The sequence below is a fragment of the Fundulus heteroclitus genome, unplaced genomic scaffold (genome assembly GCF_011125445.2).
Source record: "Fundulus heteroclitus isolate FHET01 unplaced genomic scaffold, MU-UCD_Fhet_4.1 scaffold_36, whole genome shotgun sequence".
Classification (NCBI taxonomy): domain Eukaryota; kingdom Metazoa; phylum Chordata; class Actinopteri; order Cyprinodontiformes; family Fundulidae; genus Fundulus; species Fundulus heteroclitus.
The window spans coordinates 833,372-850,578 of NW_023396770.1; the positions used below are offsets into that span (position 1 = coordinate 833,372).

The window sequence follows — 17,207 nt, forward strand, 5'->3', positions numbered from 1 at the left end:
AAAATGTTCAAACCGGGTCAAACCCAAGTTCTACACCTGGTACCACCTCCGTCCTGGATGACTGGACTTTCATGGTGATATTTTAGAGCATTCAGAACCAGCTGTCCTACATTAGTCTGGTGGTTCTGTCCAAGCCACAGGAGTGTGTAGAACCCGACAGATCCTCGGTTCCAGCTTCCAGAGCCTCCTGAATCAGTTTGGGTCTGAACAGAACCAGAGCAGGAACACTTTCCAGCTGTTTTCTGGTCTGAGATCGGCCCAGTTCACCGCCAGTAATAACAGCTTTTATAGTAATTTGCAATGGTTCTGGTCCAGATCCAACTGAACATCTCAGAACCCAGACTGTTGTCCAGCCTTAGAACCGAGAAGTTACTGACCCAACATCTGGGCTGAAGGTTCTGCTGCAAAGAAATGAACCTGGATTCTGACGAGCTGCTTGAACATGTGGATTTCACCTCGGAACCAGAACAATTGAAAGCAGAACCCACCCTAAAGCTGGACCCATTAACCAGCTGAATCCTTTGGACCGGGTCAGAACATTGCTGTAGATCAGGGATTCCTAAAATGTGGAGCTGCCGCTAGGGGGCGCCAGGTGGAAAATGTGATAGCGGCCTATTTTTCACACCATGAAGACAGTAAATACACATTTCTTTTCTAAAAATTAAAACCAAAATCTGTAAATTTATTTTTAATAAAAATATATTCACAGAAAATATATTTATTAAAAACCTTCAACGCTTCATTTTAAGATGAAATATAGAGGTTTTCTTCTTCTACGCTTTGTGCTGTAAATGCGCAGCCTGTGGCCTCGGCTTCATTCTGTCAATAGGGGGTTTTCAGCTGACGTCACGCTCACGTGACTACTCAGCGCGTCCGCCATATTGGGTGGCAGTCGTTTCGCACCGTTGACCTGCATTGTATGACGCCTTAGGCAGTATTGGAAGTGAACAATGGGGAAAACGTGTTTAATGGTTGGTTGCACGGCCCGTGGAGGTGGAGATCAACGCTCTTTCTATCGCCTACCAGCCGTAATAGTGAATCAGTGTGAAAAAAAAAACAGCTGTCTGAACAACGCTGTCACCTATGGCTGACACGGATATCCAGGTCCGATTTGGACGGTGTTAAGCTGGAATACGCCAGAGTCTGCGGTGCTCACTTTGTCACAGGTAATTAACTGTTAAGTATTTAAAACATATAAGAAGAATATATTAATAATAGGGCTTGGGCGTTATGACTTATTACTTTCCGCGGCTGTCGTGTTGACTGCCTCCGCCGCCTCTACTGCCTATTACTACCGCGTACTGTACTCCCTCTCTCAGCCGTGTTTTAATTTGATTAATTTCACCTTAACTTGATTTCAACCATGGTAAACCGTTGCTGTGTTGTGGGCTGTAACAGCGCAACACATGATCGCCATGGGAAAAACATAGAAACAGATTAATTTTCCACCGCTTTCCTGCCTGGAGGCGCAACCACGGAGAACAACTGTTAGCGATAAAAAGAGTCGGCTCGCTTGGATCGCGGCTGTAAGACCGAACATAACTTTCCACAGTATCCCGATGTCAATGAGAGTGTGTTCTAAACGTTTGAAACACATAGCAGCTAGTTAAAAGTACATTACATGCGCGAGTGGTTGTTAGCGCTAACGGTTAGCATGAGCCAGAGCCCGGCTGAGCACAGCTTACCTTTGAACGAGTTACAGAGATAAAGAGATCGTCGGCTCGCTTGGATCGCGGCTGTAAGTCGACCGAACATAACTTTCCACAGTATCCCGATGTCAATGAGAGTGTGTTCTAAACGTTTGAAACACATAGCAGCAAGTTAAAAGTACATTACATGCGCGAGTGGTTGTTAGCGCTAACGGTTAGCAGCTACTAAACTAGCATGTGCCAGAGCCCGTCTGAACGCAGCTTACCTTTGAACGAGTTGCTGTGTTCCCACTGTTTGCTGGCTTTATGATCTGCAGCTCCTACCGGCGCCAATACGGTAAATACAACTTAATTTTTCACTGGTCATTGTTCTGCTTAAATAATTAAAGCCGCGAGCGGCGTCGATCGGCCCTGCAGCCAAGCGCCTTCGCGCTTGGCTGCAAGGTGCAACACATTTGCGACGCAAATGTGCAACACATTTGCGTCGGATTGTTTACATTTTTACCATCTTATTAAAACTCACCCGTCCACGTATGATGGCGATTTCCTTGATGTACATAACCAGATGTGAACTGGTTGTGAGCCTCTAGATCCTTGTAAGCTCTCATTTCCTCAAGAGTGTGCAGAGGGTTTTCACCGAACACCAGGTAATGCATCTGGATTACGGCTAAACAAGGCACCGTGGAGGGCATAGGGGTCCATATGGTCGATCACGGAACATTTCCTCAGATATACGTCCTTATCTGGTCGCTCTAGCGTGCTGGCGTACTTATCCATTCGCGATACGATAATACGTGTAAGACAACTAGAGATAAGGAAGTGTGCCACCCAATATGGCGGACCGGAAGTTGGCCAGTGACGTCAGTGAAAACACCCTATTACGCTCAATTGGCTGAAATCAGGGAAACTGGCAGGTGTGAGACATCTGAGGTCCAAGTTAGTGATGGAGAACCCAGAGAACCAGAACCAGAGGAAAACCAGCGAGAATCTGTGAACCAATCAGGAAAGAACTTTATTTCTCTCATCAGGCCGGCGCTGTTACTGTGACCCACACGGTTCTGGTCAGAATCATCAAACATGGCGCCTTTAATACGGCCCTCTGCCTGCAGGTGGCGCTGCAGCGGCAGAACCTGGACTCACGGGTCCATTAAACCATCATGATCAGGAACCACAACCAGCCCAGAGTGACAGGAACCACGTTTATTAGACCCGGCAGGTTTACAGCTGGAATTCTGGGAATTCAAAGATGACGTCCTTCCCTGTGAGCTTCTTGTAGACGCCGGAGAAGGTCTCCACCTGCAACAGAGCAGAACATCAGAACACGACCCAGAACATCACAGCAGAACATCAGAACACGACACCAGAACATCAGAACACGACCCAGACAGCACCAACTGGACTCAGCAGGTTCTAATCGGGTTCTGTATCCTGCATGGTTTAGCTCCCCAGTAACGGCCCAAAGGACTCTGGGAAGTTGTAGGAATATGCAGGACGCCCGTCCTCGCCGGCCGGAACCGGGGACGCAGCTTTCTGTCCGACACCGTGGAACGGGAATGTACGTCCCGGCCCAAAGCTACGCTCCCATACGCCACCAGAACAGAACCAGGAGAACTTCTCTCTGGACGTCCATGTCGGAAACCGTCTCAGTTGCTTTACACATCGTTACAGCATCACGTTGAAATCAGTCACAACCTTTGGTTCTGTTTGGAAACCCGGTTTAAAGTCCAGGATCTTCCAGGTCTGGATACATTTTGGGAAAGTTTAATCTGAATCGTGTGACAGCCGGAGAACTGGAACAGAGACCGGATCAGAGCAGGATTCTGACCGCCGGACCCAGTTCTGGGTTCCTGGCCCGGCTTTCCTCCAGAACCCGGACCTTTACGGATAGTTCCTGGAGTGAAAACTGCTTTAATCAATCAGCCTCATCTCTAAAGTTCTACATCTCTAAAGTTCTTAAATTACCATTCCGGATAGTCAAAATATAGTTTTGTCTAGTCAAAATGCATTTTAAGATTTCTGGAATATAATTAAGGATAGTGAGACGAAACCGAATTTATGTTAAATGGCTTGCCATAGAGCTGGTAAACCTCCACATGATGACATCACAGTGGCCCCGCCCACCTGCCACATCAAATCAGCCTAAAAACGCCTTCATGAAATTCTGGTTCTGGCTCCAGGAAACCGGGCTTTAGACCCAGTTCTCAGGACTCCTCAAACAGTCCAGACCTGGAAAACCACGGAACCCGATTCCCTGGTAGAGGAACCGAGAAGTTCCTCTACCAGGAGTTCCCAACATGTGGGGCGCGGCCCCTTGGGGACCGTGAAGGAACGACGGGGGGTCCAGGTACAGCTGAGCCTTTTGGGTCGGAACCGGCAGTCAGTAGAACCGTCTGTAGGGTTCTCTCCTTCCACGCCACAAGGGGGCGATACACTTGAATAAATCTAAGTAAAGCCATCAGATTACGTCTGGTGTTTGCACACGGCGCGTTAATCTGAACAGCTGCAAACATTCTGTGCTCTCATGGTTATTATTAGCTGCTAGTTAGCGCCACGCTACTTAGCGCCACGCTACTTAGCGCCACGCTAGCGCCACGCTACTTAGCGCCACGCTACTTAGCGCCACGCTACTTAGCGCCACGCTACTTAGCGCCACGCTACCTAGCGCCACGCTACCTAGCGCCACGCTACCTAGCGCCACGCTACCTAGCGCCACGCTACCTAGCGCCACGCTACCTAGCGCCACGCTACTTTAAGTGCACTAACAGCCTGGTTCCAAACCATTAATGTAGAAAGTAGTAAACTAGAAGTTGGTTTTATTACGTAAACTTAAGTGCACTTAATAAAATTAAGCGTTAGTATTAATGTATTTAGTCTTAGACTAGTTTTAACTCTCCACTATAAGTCGAGCATATTCCACTTTAAGTACATAAAACAGTTTATAGAAAGTAAAGTTGAAGTACTGTGTTACAGTTTATAAATGATCAAATACTAAAGATTAATGTGTGACATCATTGGATAAACAATCAGAACCAGAACCGGTTCATCTCACTGCATTAATGTAGCCGTAAACTTTTGATGCTGACTGATTTTAATAAAACTAATTTCTCTTTAATATTAAAGGCTTCATATAATTTTACTGTTAATATAGTTTCTAAAACGTGGCGACGCTGAAAGGTTCTGGTTGCTATGGAACCGTTTTAACTGTTATTAACGTAAAAATGCATTCTGGGTAACCTTCAGACCGGGTTTCATTAACAGAATAAAAGGTTCTGACCAGAAACATGTGGGCCGAACGGACCCGGGGTCAGCACCGGCGCTTCAGAACCACTCACTTTGTGTTCTACGTTGTTCTGCTGAGCCTTGTCCAAATGGACCTTGATGAGGCGGCTGCTGTCCAGCTTCACGCGGATCCGCTTTCCCACGATCTCGCTGGGGAACACCAGGTCCTCCAAGATGGCGTCGTGGACCGAGGTCAGCGTGCGGCTGTGAGGGACCAACACGGTTAGAGGTTCTGGACGGGTTCTGGACGCCGGTTCTGGGAGTCCGATCTAAACGGGCCCAGAACCAGCAGCTGCAGCTAAAGCAGAGGAATCCTAAACATTTCATCCCCAGTTTCTATAGAACCGGGCCGATCCGATTGGGGCTCGGTGGGAAAGGTTCTGACCCAAATGTGTATCCTGCATGGTTTAGCTCCCCAGTAACGGCCCAAAGGACTCTGGGAAGTTGTAGGAATATGCAGGACGCCCGTCCTCGCCGGCCGGAACCGGGGACGCAGCTTTCTGTCCGACACCGTGGAACGGGAATGTACGTCCCGGCCCAAAGCTACGCTCCCATACGCCACCAGAACAGAACCAGGAGAACTTCTCTCTGGACGTCCATGTCGGGGGAAACGGATCAGAACCTTTAAAATCCATTAAACAGAACCAAGAAATGCACAAATGTTTGATTTCCCCCAGAAAAGCAGAAACGTTCTTAAAAAGTTCTGTACTGTAAGTTTTAAGCCACCAAATATGGAACAGAACCTCCAGAACCAACAGAACTGATTTACTGAGAGAAAGCCCTGGTTCTGCCCGACCCAACAGGACGAGTTTCCGTCACACTGTCGGACCACCTGAGGTCGGGAAGAACCAGAACAGCAGAACCTGCAACAGGACACAGAGACTCGGACCCGCTCAGGATTCTGTTTCCTTGTTTGGTTCTGAAGTTCTGAAGAACCGCCTGGACTTTGACAGGGAAATGGGTTCAATGTTTGGACCACTCACTGGTGAACGGTTCTGGTTTAACAGCAGAACCTCTGACCCAATTATGATTCTGAAACAGGTTCTGGTGGAAGGTTCACACTGAGGTCCAGAAATCCCAGAACCACAAAACCATGAACAGAACAATGAGGCGCACCGGTTCTGATCTCTGGAGCCCGGTCCGTTCGCTCTGGACCAGCACCATGTGTGACCCACAAGAACCTCCCCTCAGAACCAATAACGTTTCTGGGTTTTATTTAAAACGGACCCGTTTGAGACGGCGCCACCATGGTGCGATCTGGGTCAAGATTCTGCAGAACCAGAACCGGATCGTGGATCAGGAACACCAGAACCATCAAGAACCTCAGAACCAGCCACTGTTCAGGGCTAAAATCATGTCTTCTGTTTAGGAGCAGTTTTATGGATCTGTAACCTCCACCATGGAGTCAGAACCACCAGAACCTGGAAGACAGCCAACGTGTTGCTGGTTCTACCATCAGAACCACCAGAACCTCCACCCAGCCGGTCCAACAGGGTCCGATCTCACTCACCTCCTGGGACGCTTCTGCTTATTCTTCGTACGACTTTTCCTGGTGGGTTTGGGCAGAATCCGCCTCTGAAACAGGAAACCACCAGAACTTTAGAACACGACAGCAGAACATCAGAACACGACATCAGAACTTCAGAACACGACAGCAGAACTTCAGAACACGACAGCAGAACACGACAGCAGAACATCAGAACATCACATCAGAACACGACAGAACATCAGAACACGACAGCAGAACATCAGAACTTCACAGCAGAACATCAGAACACGACATCAGAACATCACAGCAGAACTTCAGGTTGTGTATCCTGCATGGTTTAGCTCCCCAGTAACGGCCCAAAGGACTCTGGGAAGTTGTAGGAATATGCAGGACGCCCGTCCTCGCCGGCCGGAACCGGGGACGCAGCTTTCTGTCCGACACCGTGGAACGGGAATGTACGTCCCAGCCCAAAGCTACGCTCCCATACGCCACCAGAACAGAACCAGGAGAACTTCTCTCTGGACGTCCATGTCGGATGAAACAGAGGAATAATCAGGTAAACACGGCTGCAGACCCGGTCCGGTCCACTTATTACTGCTGATATTCGGGGTTTCACGGGTCACACAGAACCGCCTCTTCATCTCATCTGGACCAAGAGAACCGCTCAGTGAGATCAGCAGCAGAACACGAAAAGTTTAATTTCTACATTTAAGCTTTTCATATACCGTATTTTCCTAAGGAGCACCTAAAATCCTTAAATCTCATAAACTGACGCTGCTCCTTATTTATGATCACCGTTATGTTTACTGACTGATTTTATGTGGTAATGTGCTCATAAATCTGTTAAAATGTGTAAATACGACTGATTAGCAAAGAAGCTGCTCCTCTCAGTGGATATTAGGAGCATTACGGTACTCTGTGTCACTACCTGAGGACCCCTGAGCTGTCTACAGACTGCCTGACTGTAATGTCTAAACTAGAAGTGCATTAATGTCAGGCAGCCTGGAGTACGAGCTAGCAGCAATAAACCAGTTAATAAATAATAATAAATAAGTTAATTAAAAATAAAAGTTTATTTAATGTTAGAAACAGTGTATTCCTGCTACTCTGTCCTCCCACAGAGACGATAGAGAGCTGTGGACGTGGAGGAGAGATATTACACACTGAAGAATAGTGTGCCTATATTTAAAAAATACAGTAAACTTTAATTATTTCTGGATAAAGTTTGATATTTAGTAGTTTTCAGTTTTGGAATCAGACGGAGTTCATTCTGCAGAGCAACGCTGAATTCACATTTAGGGTGAAAATATCGCAGAGGAAACTTTAAGACGAGACACTTTCACTTATTAATTTACTTTTTAGTCTAAGTTAGCAAAGTGACGGCCGTTCTCAGCTCATGGTGTAAAACCAGCAGCAAACATTTAGAAACTTCTGTTTACAGCAGCAGGGCGGCCATCTTGTTTCACAGCGACTCTCTGACGACACACTGGACATCAACACAAGTTTGTTTTTTAGATTTTTTTTTTTAGAGATTGGATAGAATTAGCAAAATAAAACCTGGTTTTATTTTTAGGCCGTCTCGCCCCGTCCCAGTCGGCTCTGAGAGTTTCAGGCCAAATGTTGCAGAATTAAACTAGTTTCACACAATATTGTGGAAATCAGCCGGTCCTGCTGAGCAGAACCAGAACCTCAGATACAACGCTGCTGGTTCCACAGGTCCGTTTCACACCAGCAGGTTCTGCAGAAACTGGTGAGTGACACATACATCTAGGCCAGGTTCCACATAGGGAACCATCTAACAGAACCACCGGACCCCCAGCAGGAAGCAGCAGACCGGTTCTTCTGAGACCCAGAAACAAAGGTTCTGCTCTGCTGCTACAGACTGCCGGGCAGACGGGCCTCCAGCAGAACCACCAGAACCGGGTCGGCGCTCTCACCTGTGCAATGAAGACCACATGCTTCCCGCTGAACTTCTTCTCCAGCTCCCTCACCAGGCGCACCTGGATCTTCTGGAAGGACTTGAGCTGAGGAACAGGAACGAAGATGATGATGGCTTTCCTGCTGCCACCAACCTCGATTTCCTGGGACAGAGGAGGGGAAACAGAACATTTCTGCAGGCGCCAACAGAACCCGCCATCAGAACATCACAGCAGAACTTCAGGTTCTGTATCCTGCATGGTTTAGCTCCCCAGTAACGGCCCAAAGGACTCTGGGAAGTTGTAGGAATATGCAGGACGCCCGTCCTCGCCGGCCGGAACCGGGGACGCAGCTTTCTGTCCGACACCGTGGAACGGGAATGTACGTCCCGGCCCAAAGCTACGCTCCCATACGCCACCAGAACAGAACCAGGAGAACTTCTCTCTGGACGTCCATGTCGGGGGAAATGGATCAGACGGACAGATTCGGGTCACTCACCTTTGCTGCTGTGATGTGCAGCTCTCTGAGCTGAGCCTTCAGGTCAGAGTTCATCTCCAGCTCGAGCAGAGCCTGAGGAGAAAGACGGGTTAACGGAACCAGAACCAGAGGACAGAACCAGAGGACAGGGTTATGCAGCTCTGGGGTTACATTGTAGACACCAGAGCTCCAGGCGGTTCTGGTTCTGGTCTTACCTGGGAGATGCCAGACTCGAACTCATCGGGCTTCTCGCCGTTAGGCTTCACTATCTTGGCGCTGGTACTGAACATGGCCTTCGTCTCTGCAGACACATCAACACATCAGGGTCAGACGACTCCAGAACCAAAAGCTTCGTGGGAACAGAACCAGGTTTGGACTCTCAGAACCACATGGCAGGATCCAAAACCCAATTTCCTCCACTTTAAGTTAAACCGCAGCCTCACAGCGCTGATGCCGTTAGAACGGACTCGAACCTGGACCCGGTTCCTAACTTCATTCCCGTCGAACTGCTCTCCTTTCCCCCTGGATAAGAGCTACAAGGTTCGGCTTCCCCTCCATCCCCTCCCGCCCCGCCAGATAAACCATGCCGGGCCTCGCTTCTCTCTGAACGGCCGGTACACCGGTCCCGGTGAGCCCGGTAGTCGGTAAAAATGTGGGTTCAGTTCCCCGGTTCCCTCGGTCCGTTCTCCAGCAGCTAGCTGGCTCAACACACGCTCGGCCTAGCTTCTCCCGCTAACACAGCCCCTCCGCTACTACGCTCTAAATACGGCTCCAAATGAGCCATCCGCCGCCGCGAACATCTTCATCTGAGGTATCAGAGTCCAAACATGGAGTTCTGGTAGAAAGCGCGACAACAAATCGGCTTTAAAGGACATTTTAGATCAGAAAACCGCTCCCCAGTAAAAGTAGCACGACTAACCTGTGTCAGTGACGGCCAAGGAAGAGACCGGAACATCGCGAGAGTTGCATTAAACCAATCGCACCGGTGCTCTTAGCATCGCGAGAATTACAGATACACGCCGTTAACAAGATATCGCGAGAGTGGAATCAGTAGTTAAAACCCTGCTGGGAAAAAGAAATAAAAGAGTAATGCTACTTTAAGTTTGTTGCCAACCGCCATAATACTCCACAAGAAGAAGAAGAAGAAGAAATAAAAGACACTAGAAGTTTTGGTTGGACAGTGAAGAATAAAATAATAGAACTAAATCAGATTAGTATAAACCAAACAGTTCCATTATCATATACAGTCTTCGATTATTCCAGATGTCAGTGTAGATTTTACTTTGTTGAAAAGGAAAAAGGATAAGGAATTCACTCTAAATTCATACATAGTACAGGATTATATTAATAAATATTATAGTTATGTAAAAATGTATACAGATGTAAACATATATTACATCAGATCTAAACATATATTACAACAAATAGGAGTAGCTTTTCTAGTACCAGAGTTCAATGTTAAAATTAGGAAAAGAATAAGTGATGGACTTTCAGTTTATAGAGGAGAGATTGAGTTTATACATAGTTTATACAATGGATTGCAGAAGTTAAGCCATTAAGATCAGTGATATGTTCAGATTCTAGTTCATCCTTAATTAGTTTGCAGTATAACCACACATATATATATATATATATATATATATATATATATATATATATATATATATATATATATATATGCAATATACCAGCACATTATGGAGTTAAAGGAAATGAACAGGTAGATAGGGCAGTAAAGGAAGCCGTTAGAAATTTAACAGTGGATTTAATTATTAATTTTAGTAATTCAGAAGTTAAAATGTTAATTAAACAGACAAAAGAAGGATAAATGGCAAAAGGAATGGGAGAAAGGAAAAAGAGGACGTTGGTTTTATAAAATTCAAAAGAAAACTGGAGAAATGAGAAGAACAGGAAGAACAAGAAGAGAAGAAACAATTATTTCTAGTTTGACATTTGGACATACTGGATTAAATAGGAATGGTAAATGTGAATACTGTGGAGTAGATGAAACATTTGAAGACGTCATGTTGTACTGTAATAAATATGAGGAGGAGAGACAGCAATTAATTGTACATTTAAGTAAAGTAAATGTTAAATTAGATTTATTTGAATTATTTAGAAGTGATTCAGAAAGTAACATTTAATATTTCGCTATCTAAAAATAACACAATTTTATAATTTTAATTTCTGAGTCAGGATGGTGCACAGATTCAAAAGCAGCAATAGAAAGCATTCATTAAGAAGGAAACTATAAAGACCTTGCCTTAGAAATAGAGAGGGTGAGGGGAGTAATTAGGGAAAAGGGAGAGAATGGAGTATTAAAGGAATATTTAAGACAGATGGAGATAGAGAGGAAATTAGGCTCATTAATAAAGCATTGTTTTTATTTTTACATAACAAAAATATTAAAATAAATTGGGTGGAACCTTTAATGCTGCATGCTCTTGTACAGTAGGTGGCGGTATGCTCCTGTGAGCTGTTTGCAATCCGCCAATCAAAGGAACGAAGAAGAAGAATCAGTAGTTTTGTTGCTGTTAGTTATCTGGTGTGTGTCGGGTTTATATCTGCTAGAGAGACACACCATGGCCGGCTGCTGGTTCCGGTGATGCTCCGGTTCTGGACGCCTGTCCGGACGGTCCTCAGAAGGTTCTGCAGCTCTTCAGACATGCCTAACACCAAGGGAAGGTTCTTCTACGCTGTTAGGAAGGGAGTGAAACCCGGAGTCTACGGGTCATGGTGAGGATCCACGCACCAGAACCTCAAGCAGAACCTGCGGTTCTGATAACGTTAATTACTCACGACCAGAACCAGAGCTGTAGTAATTCTAACAGAACCAGAGCTGATGTAATTCTAAAAGAACCCAGAACCAGAGCTGTAGTAATTCTAACAGAACCAGAGCTGTAGTAATTCTAAAAGAACCAGAGCTGTAGTAATTCTAACAGAACCCAGAACCAGAGCTGTAGTAATTCTAACAGAACCCAGAACCAGGGGGCTGCTCTCTTCGGTACCGGACCAGCCTCTCAGTTTTATCAGACTGCAGCAGGCGCCACTTAACCAATTACAGCACCAATACATACATTTATTCCAATAATTCAAATCAACATGTGGAACTCGGATATATAAAGCTATTCCGCTCAGAAATATATATTCCAAGAGTTTATTTCGGTTAGTTTTCACGATTCTGCCTAACAGATAATGGGAACCCAGGATTTGGTTCCTCAGACTATTGAAATAGTACATCAGACCAATGTTTTAAAAAGGCATTGTAATAGAGAAATGTTGTTTTATAGCATTTTTATTTTATGGTTTTACACAATCATGGGGAAACTGATGGCTGACAGCTGTCCAGCAGAAAGTCCACATGGATGGTAAGAAACAACAGGTTGTTACTAGAGAAGCTGGTTGTCCAGGTATATAAATGGAAAGTCTAGTGGAAGGAAAAACTGTTGTGGAAAAAGGTGCAGCCCTGAAAGGACGATGAGGCAAAGCCCATTCAACAGTTTGGTGAAGATAACGGGGGAGGGGGGACCACAGCTGCAGTCAGAGCTTCAAGATCCACCACACAGATTCAGAACATAGAATAGAAATACCTTTATTGTCCCACAATAGAGAAATTCAGGCGTGCAAGTGGCAATAATACATACATGGGATACACCAGATTTACACACTATATTGCGTAATATGAGTAGAAAAAAACTAATTTCAACTTAAGTTCTAAAGCGGAACAGAACTTATCAGAAAGGAGAAAAATGCTACACAATTATTAATGGATAACACAGCATATTAAAAAAAAAAAGACTCTTAGATGCTAATATCCATTTGTGGGCATGTCTCTGCACTCTGGGCTCTGATTGGACAGAAAACAGGAAGTCCTCCAGCAGTGGGAGACAGAAATACCTACAAACAGTTTAAATCCAAAAGGGTTCTTTAACAGATCACCGGATCAGAACCATTATCACAAACAGAACTGAGGGAAAACCTGAAAAAAGTCCTCAAGCAGGAAGAGGTCAAAATGATAACTGGGTCAGGTACCGTCCAACTTTCTGTGAGCTGGTTATCCGGAACCAAAAGCTGACGGTTTCATTCTGACTTATAGCTATAGATGGTAATTCTGTTCAGAAACACTTTTTGTTATACTGGGTAAAATCATCCTTCCATCCTAAAAGTAGTCAATATATTATGTATTCAGAAAAAGGAGGTTCTCTGTGGAGCTGCAGGTATGTAAAACCTCTGATCCTGCTGGGCGGTCCTGGTGGCAGGGCTTAGTCAGAGTTCTGGTTCTGCTCTCCCCCCCTCTGTTCCTCAGGTTCTGGAGGAATCTCCTCATCTCCTGGTGGTTCCACATGCCGTCATTCTGACGCACTCACCTAACGCCAGTCTGCGTGCTCTTCCTTTGTTAGGTTCTGCTTGCTGGCTGCGCACGTCTAGTGTTTATGCTAGCACCTAGCTTAGCCGTTAGCTTAGCGGCTATCTTAGCCGTTAGCTTAGCCGTTAGCCATTCATTGTAGCTCTGCTGTTCTTACCGTAGAGTTTGAACATGGTGGAGAGTCGCAAGAAGCAAACAACGTTAATGTTTGAGAAGAAGAGGAAGTTCTTGGCAGAAAGAAAGAAGACCAGAGTGGATTTGGGAGATTTTTTAAATGTTAGCGGTCTGGAGCATGCGCAGTCATTCAAAAAGGGACTTCTGCGAAAATCACAGACTCTACCTTTAATGTAGCAAATAACCCAACATCAGGAAGGTGTTCAGGGGAGATGCTGACATACATGAGGCTCTAAACGTGTTGATGCCTTTCCTGGTTCTGGTTGTTTTTTCAGGGATGAGTGTAAGATCCAGGTGGAGAAATTTCCAGCTGCATCTTTTAAGAAGTTTGGATCAGAACGAGACGCCTGGGCATTCGTCCGAGGACAAGAGCCTCCTGCTGTTCCAGACCACAGCACAGGTGAGATGGTCCAGACATCTGCAAACTGGGAGTTGGATCCACAGGAGAGGAGCCTGATAGCTAAAGGATCTGCCTCCCATTCTACTTTTAGAGACTCTAGGAACCACCAGCAGACCTGCAGTCTGAGAGCGAAGTGCTCTGTTAGGAACATACGGGGTAATCAGAGCTCTGATATATGATGGAGCTTGATTATTAAGGGCTTTATACGTTAGAAGGAGAATTTTAAATTCTATTTAACAGGAAGACAATGAAGTTAAAATAGGAGAAACATGATCCCTCTGGTTGAGCCTCCTGTATCCAGTCCCTGTTCTCTGGACCAGTTCTGTTCCTGAACCAAAGTGTTTCTGCTTCTCCTCAGCGGCCCCGGCTGGAGAGACAAACATCTCTCTGCTTCCCAAACGAGGTCCAGAGCCTCTAGAGTACATCCCGCTTGGAAAGAAGAGGCCCCGCCCAGAGGAGGGGGCGGAGCTTCAGCCTAAACGAGCCAAGCCGTCAGAGAGCTCGTTATCAGGAAGCGTAGATGGCTTCACCTACATGGGTACGATGGTAGCTCCTCATCCTGAGGCGGATTCTCCATCCTGACTCAGACCTGCTGCTGTCCTTCCAGGTGACGCTGTGGTGGTCTACACCGACGGCTGCTGCTCAGGAAACGGCCGGGACCGGGCCCGAGCCGGCATCGGGGTGTACTGGGGCCGGAACCACCCACTGTGAGTGCTGACTCAGCATCACGCTCCCGCTCAGCGCCGGCTGTTGTTTACACCTGTTAGAAATTAACAAGCTGCTGCCTGTTGCTCAGAAATGTTGCAGAGCGGCTCCACGGGCGACCGACCAATCAGAGAGCAGAGATCCAGGTAAGACCCGCCCATCGTAAATCTCTGATCCATAAGAGCTCAGGGTCCAGTTCTGATGGTGAGACTGAGGAGGAACCGGCTCATCTGAGCTATAGGCCCGACCCGGTTCTGGTTCTAACGGTTATTAATCAGAACCGGTGCTGATCTGAAGCCTGTTATTATCCAACATCACACTCGGTTCCTCTCTGGTTCCCCTTAATGCAGTTTAAACAGTTTGTCTGGTTCTGCTGAGCTCATCTAGAGCAGAAAGGAACGTCATGTGGTTCCAGTCAGTTCAGCAGAACTATCGGACCTCAGGATGTTCTGAGATGTCCTCCTGCAGCCGCTCAGTGACCCAGAGGGATGAAACCTTCTCTCTGCTTTGGTTCTGACTTGTTTACGGGTTATCAGCTTTATTTATGAAGCACTTTTAATCAAAGCCTCTACAAGCAGCTTAAACAGTTTAATAAATCTCACAGCAGGAAGAAGAAGTTGGTCTTTAGCTTTGCTTTGAAAACATCTCCAGATCTTTGCTGTCTGACATCCAGAGGAACAGAGCATCGCTCACCGGCCGCCTTTTTCCTGCCCTGAGGCCCAATCAGAGGGCAGAGACGCTACACACATGTTGATAGGATCATTTAAACAGGAAGCAGTCCATGAAGAAAGTTTGAGGTTAACAAGAACCGTGAAGAGGCCATATTTCTCCGCTTTGGTCCAAAAAGGAGCAGCAGCATTTAGTCTTTTTGAGGCCGTCCAGATAGAAGGGCTTTACAGGAGAACAGGGTTGATGTTAACAGATGGATGGAGACTTCAGCATCATAAGGCAGGACAGACTTGGTCTTAGTAATGAAATGAGATGAAATAAGAACACCTCCTCAATGTTCTGGTCCAACCCAAGTGTGATCAGATGTAACAGCGAGGGTTTCCAGTTTGTCAGCACCGTGTAAAACAACAGCTGTCTACAGACAAAGAAACATCATCAGAGATCATCATCTCAGCCTTTTCTGATGTAAGGAGCAGGAAAGTCTATGAAAGCTAATCCCTGAAAGGTGAAAGATAAACCTCTAGTTTGGACTGAGCTGACTCGTTAACCCATCAACTAACAACCTCGTTACGAGTCTTTATCTGAACTCGTTAACCCATCCACTAACGACCTCGTTACGAGTCTTTATCTGAACTCGTTAACCCATCAACTAACGACCTCGTTACGAGTCTTTATCTGAACTCGTTAACCCATCCACTAACAACCTCGTTACGAGTCTTTATCTGAACTCGTTAACTCATCCACTAACGACCTCGTTACGAGTCTTTAACTCGTTAACTGTGGGTTCTCTGTGAGCCAGGCGGCGTGCAGAGCTCTGGAACAGGCCAAGCAGAACAACATCCAGAAGCTGGTTCTGTACACAGACAGCAAGTTCACCATCAACGGTGAGTCACTCTGTCACGTTGGAGCCTTTTGGACCCGAGGAAGCGTCTGAACGACGGCCGTCTGGTTTGCTCCTGCAGGTGTGACCAGCTGGGTGAAGAACTGGAAGCTGAACGGGTGGAGGCTGAAGTCTGGAGGTCCGGTCATCAACAAAGAAGACTTCATGAAGCTGGAGCGACTGAACTCGGAGCTGGAGGTGGTCTGGGTAAATATCAGGACCGGTAACCGCTGGGTCAGCCTGGGGGCCCAGAGGCTCTCAGGTATTTATGCTTCTCTGCTGCCCCCTGCTGGTGGAGAAAGCTCAGCGAGCTGAGACCCAGACTCAGAGCCTCTGAGCTGATGATAGTGATGTGTCCTGTCTGTGTGGTTAAAGCAGAAGCCCTGCACATGTTGGACCTGCTGTTAGCTCAGAACCTTCAGGTAGAACCCATGTTGGTGCTGAACATCTGCATAAAGGTCCACGTGTCCAACGTCTAATCTAATCTGGGAATATTCTGACTGGTTTGGAGTTATTTAGTGATGAACCAGGAGCTGTTAGCTGTCACAGGAGATGATCTATCCTGGGTTCCTGCTCCTAACATTGCCTCCTCCTCCTCCTCCTCTTCCTCCTCCTCCTCTTCCTCCTTTAGATGCACATCCCCGGCCACTCGGGGTACAGCGGGAACGAGCAGGCGGACCGGCTGTCCAGGGAAGGAGCGGCCAAACCTCTGCAGGAGCACGAGGAAGAGGAGGAGGAGGAGGGATGAAGCAGATTCCTGCTCACCATGTTCTTCATCAGCTGCTGCTGTTTGACTCTGAATGTTTTCAGTCTGTTTTCTGTTGACGTGAAACTGAATAAAGTTGTTTTGTTTTCTTCTGATCGACCATGAAGACGAGGAAAGTTTATTTTCTTGCAAGGATCCTGATTTATGAAGAAGAGCAGGAGAAAGAAAGAAGACTGAGAAGGAGAGGAAGAGGAGAGATCACTGAGGAAGGATGGATAGAAGAGCTGGTTTTTGTTTTCCTGCTATGGTCCTTGTCATCCAGGAGGAGGCGCTGTAGGATCCAAAGACTGCAGAAACCAGTTAATTAAACTGGGAGTTAACTAGCAGTTTGGCTAATTGTTCTTTAGCCGTGATTCACAAATGAAACTGAACGAAACCAGGAAGTGAATAATTCACCGTTAAGCTGCTTATCACCTACAGACGCTTCAGTCAGCTG

The 17,207-nt window shown here is 46.4% G+C and overlaps 2 protein-coding genes and 4 non-coding genes across 6 annotated transcripts; 1 reads left to right on the forward strand and 5 right to left on the reverse strand.

The window, feature by feature from the left end:
* Nucleotides 1-2,829: 2,829 nt before the first annotated feature.
* rps7 (ribosomal protein S7) lies at nt 2,830-9,851 on the reverse strand. The gene is made up of 7 exons (XM_036130446.1): nt 9,731-9,851; nt 9,027-9,112; nt 8,833-8,904; nt 8,355-8,498; nt 6,439-6,503; nt 4,982-5,132; nt 2,830-2,945 (listed from the first exon to the last, which is right to left on the reverse strand). The coding sequence occupies exons 2-7, from the start codon at nt 9,099-9,101 to the stop codon at nt 2,868-2,870; spliced, it is 585 nt and encodes a 194-aa protein (XP_035986339.1). The 5' UTR covers nt 9,102-9,112; nt 9,731-9,851; the 3' UTR covers nt 2,830-2,867.
* On the reverse strand, nt 3,069-3,284 carry LOC118559901. Its single transcript, XR_004929008.1, has one exon. It is a non-coding gene; the product is annotated as a small nucleolar RNA SNORA73 family (small nucleolar RNA).
* On the reverse strand, nt 5,318-5,533 carry LOC118559899. Its single transcript, XR_004929006.1, has one exon. It is a non-coding gene; the product is annotated as a small nucleolar RNA SNORA73 family (small nucleolar RNA).
* On the reverse strand, nt 6,737-6,952 carry LOC118559900. The gene has a single exon (XR_004929007.1). It is a non-coding gene; the product is annotated as a small nucleolar RNA SNORA73 family (small nucleolar RNA).
* On the reverse strand, nt 8,580-8,795 carry LOC118559902. Its single transcript, XR_004929009.1, has one exon. It is a non-coding gene; the product is annotated as a small nucleolar RNA SNORA73 family (small nucleolar RNA).
* A 1,443-nt stretch (nt 9,852-11,294) lies between the features above and the next one.
* rnaseh1 (ribonuclease H1) lies at nt 11,295-16,892 on the forward strand. The gene is made up of 8 exons (XM_036130447.1): nt 11,295-11,547; nt 13,627-13,751; nt 14,110-14,289; nt 14,359-14,458; nt 14,548-14,602; nt 15,925-16,009; nt 16,088-16,212; nt 16,637-16,892. The coding sequence occupies exons 1-8, from the start codon at nt 11,417-11,419 to the stop codon at nt 16,751-16,753; spliced, it is 918 nt and encodes a 305-aa protein (XP_035986340.1). The 5' UTR covers nt 11,295-11,416; the 3' UTR covers nt 16,754-16,892.
* The last annotated feature ends 315 nt before the right edge of the window (nt 16,893-17,207 follow it).

Bases quoted from the DNA above. Each gene is read 5' to 3' on its own strand.
- rnaseh1 (XM_036130447.1), top strand. From the start codon at position 11,417: ATGCTCCGGTTCTGGACGCCTGTCCGGACGGTCCTCAGAAGGTTCTGC. The intron at 14,459-14,547 runs GTGAGTGCTGAC...CCTGTTGCTCAG, and splicing joins TGGGGCCGGAACCACCCACT to AAATGTTGCAGAGCGGCTCC. The intron at 16,213-16,636 runs GTAAATATCAGG...TTCCTCCTTTAG, and splicing joins CGGAGCTGGAGGTGGTCTGG to ATGCACATCCCCGGCCACTC.
- rps7 (XM_036130446.1), bottom strand. From the start codon at position 9,101: ATGTTCAGTACCAGCGCCAAGATAGTGAAGCCTAACGGCGAGAAGCCC. The intron at 8,905-9,026 runs GTAAGACCAGAA...CTTTCTCCTCAG, and splicing joins TCGAGTCTGGCATCTCCCAG to GCTCTGCTCGAGCTGGAGAT. The intron at 6,504-8,354 runs GTGAGAGCGCCG...TTCCTGTTTCAG, and splicing joins ATGTGGTCTTCATTGCACAG to AGGCGGATTCTGCCCAAACC.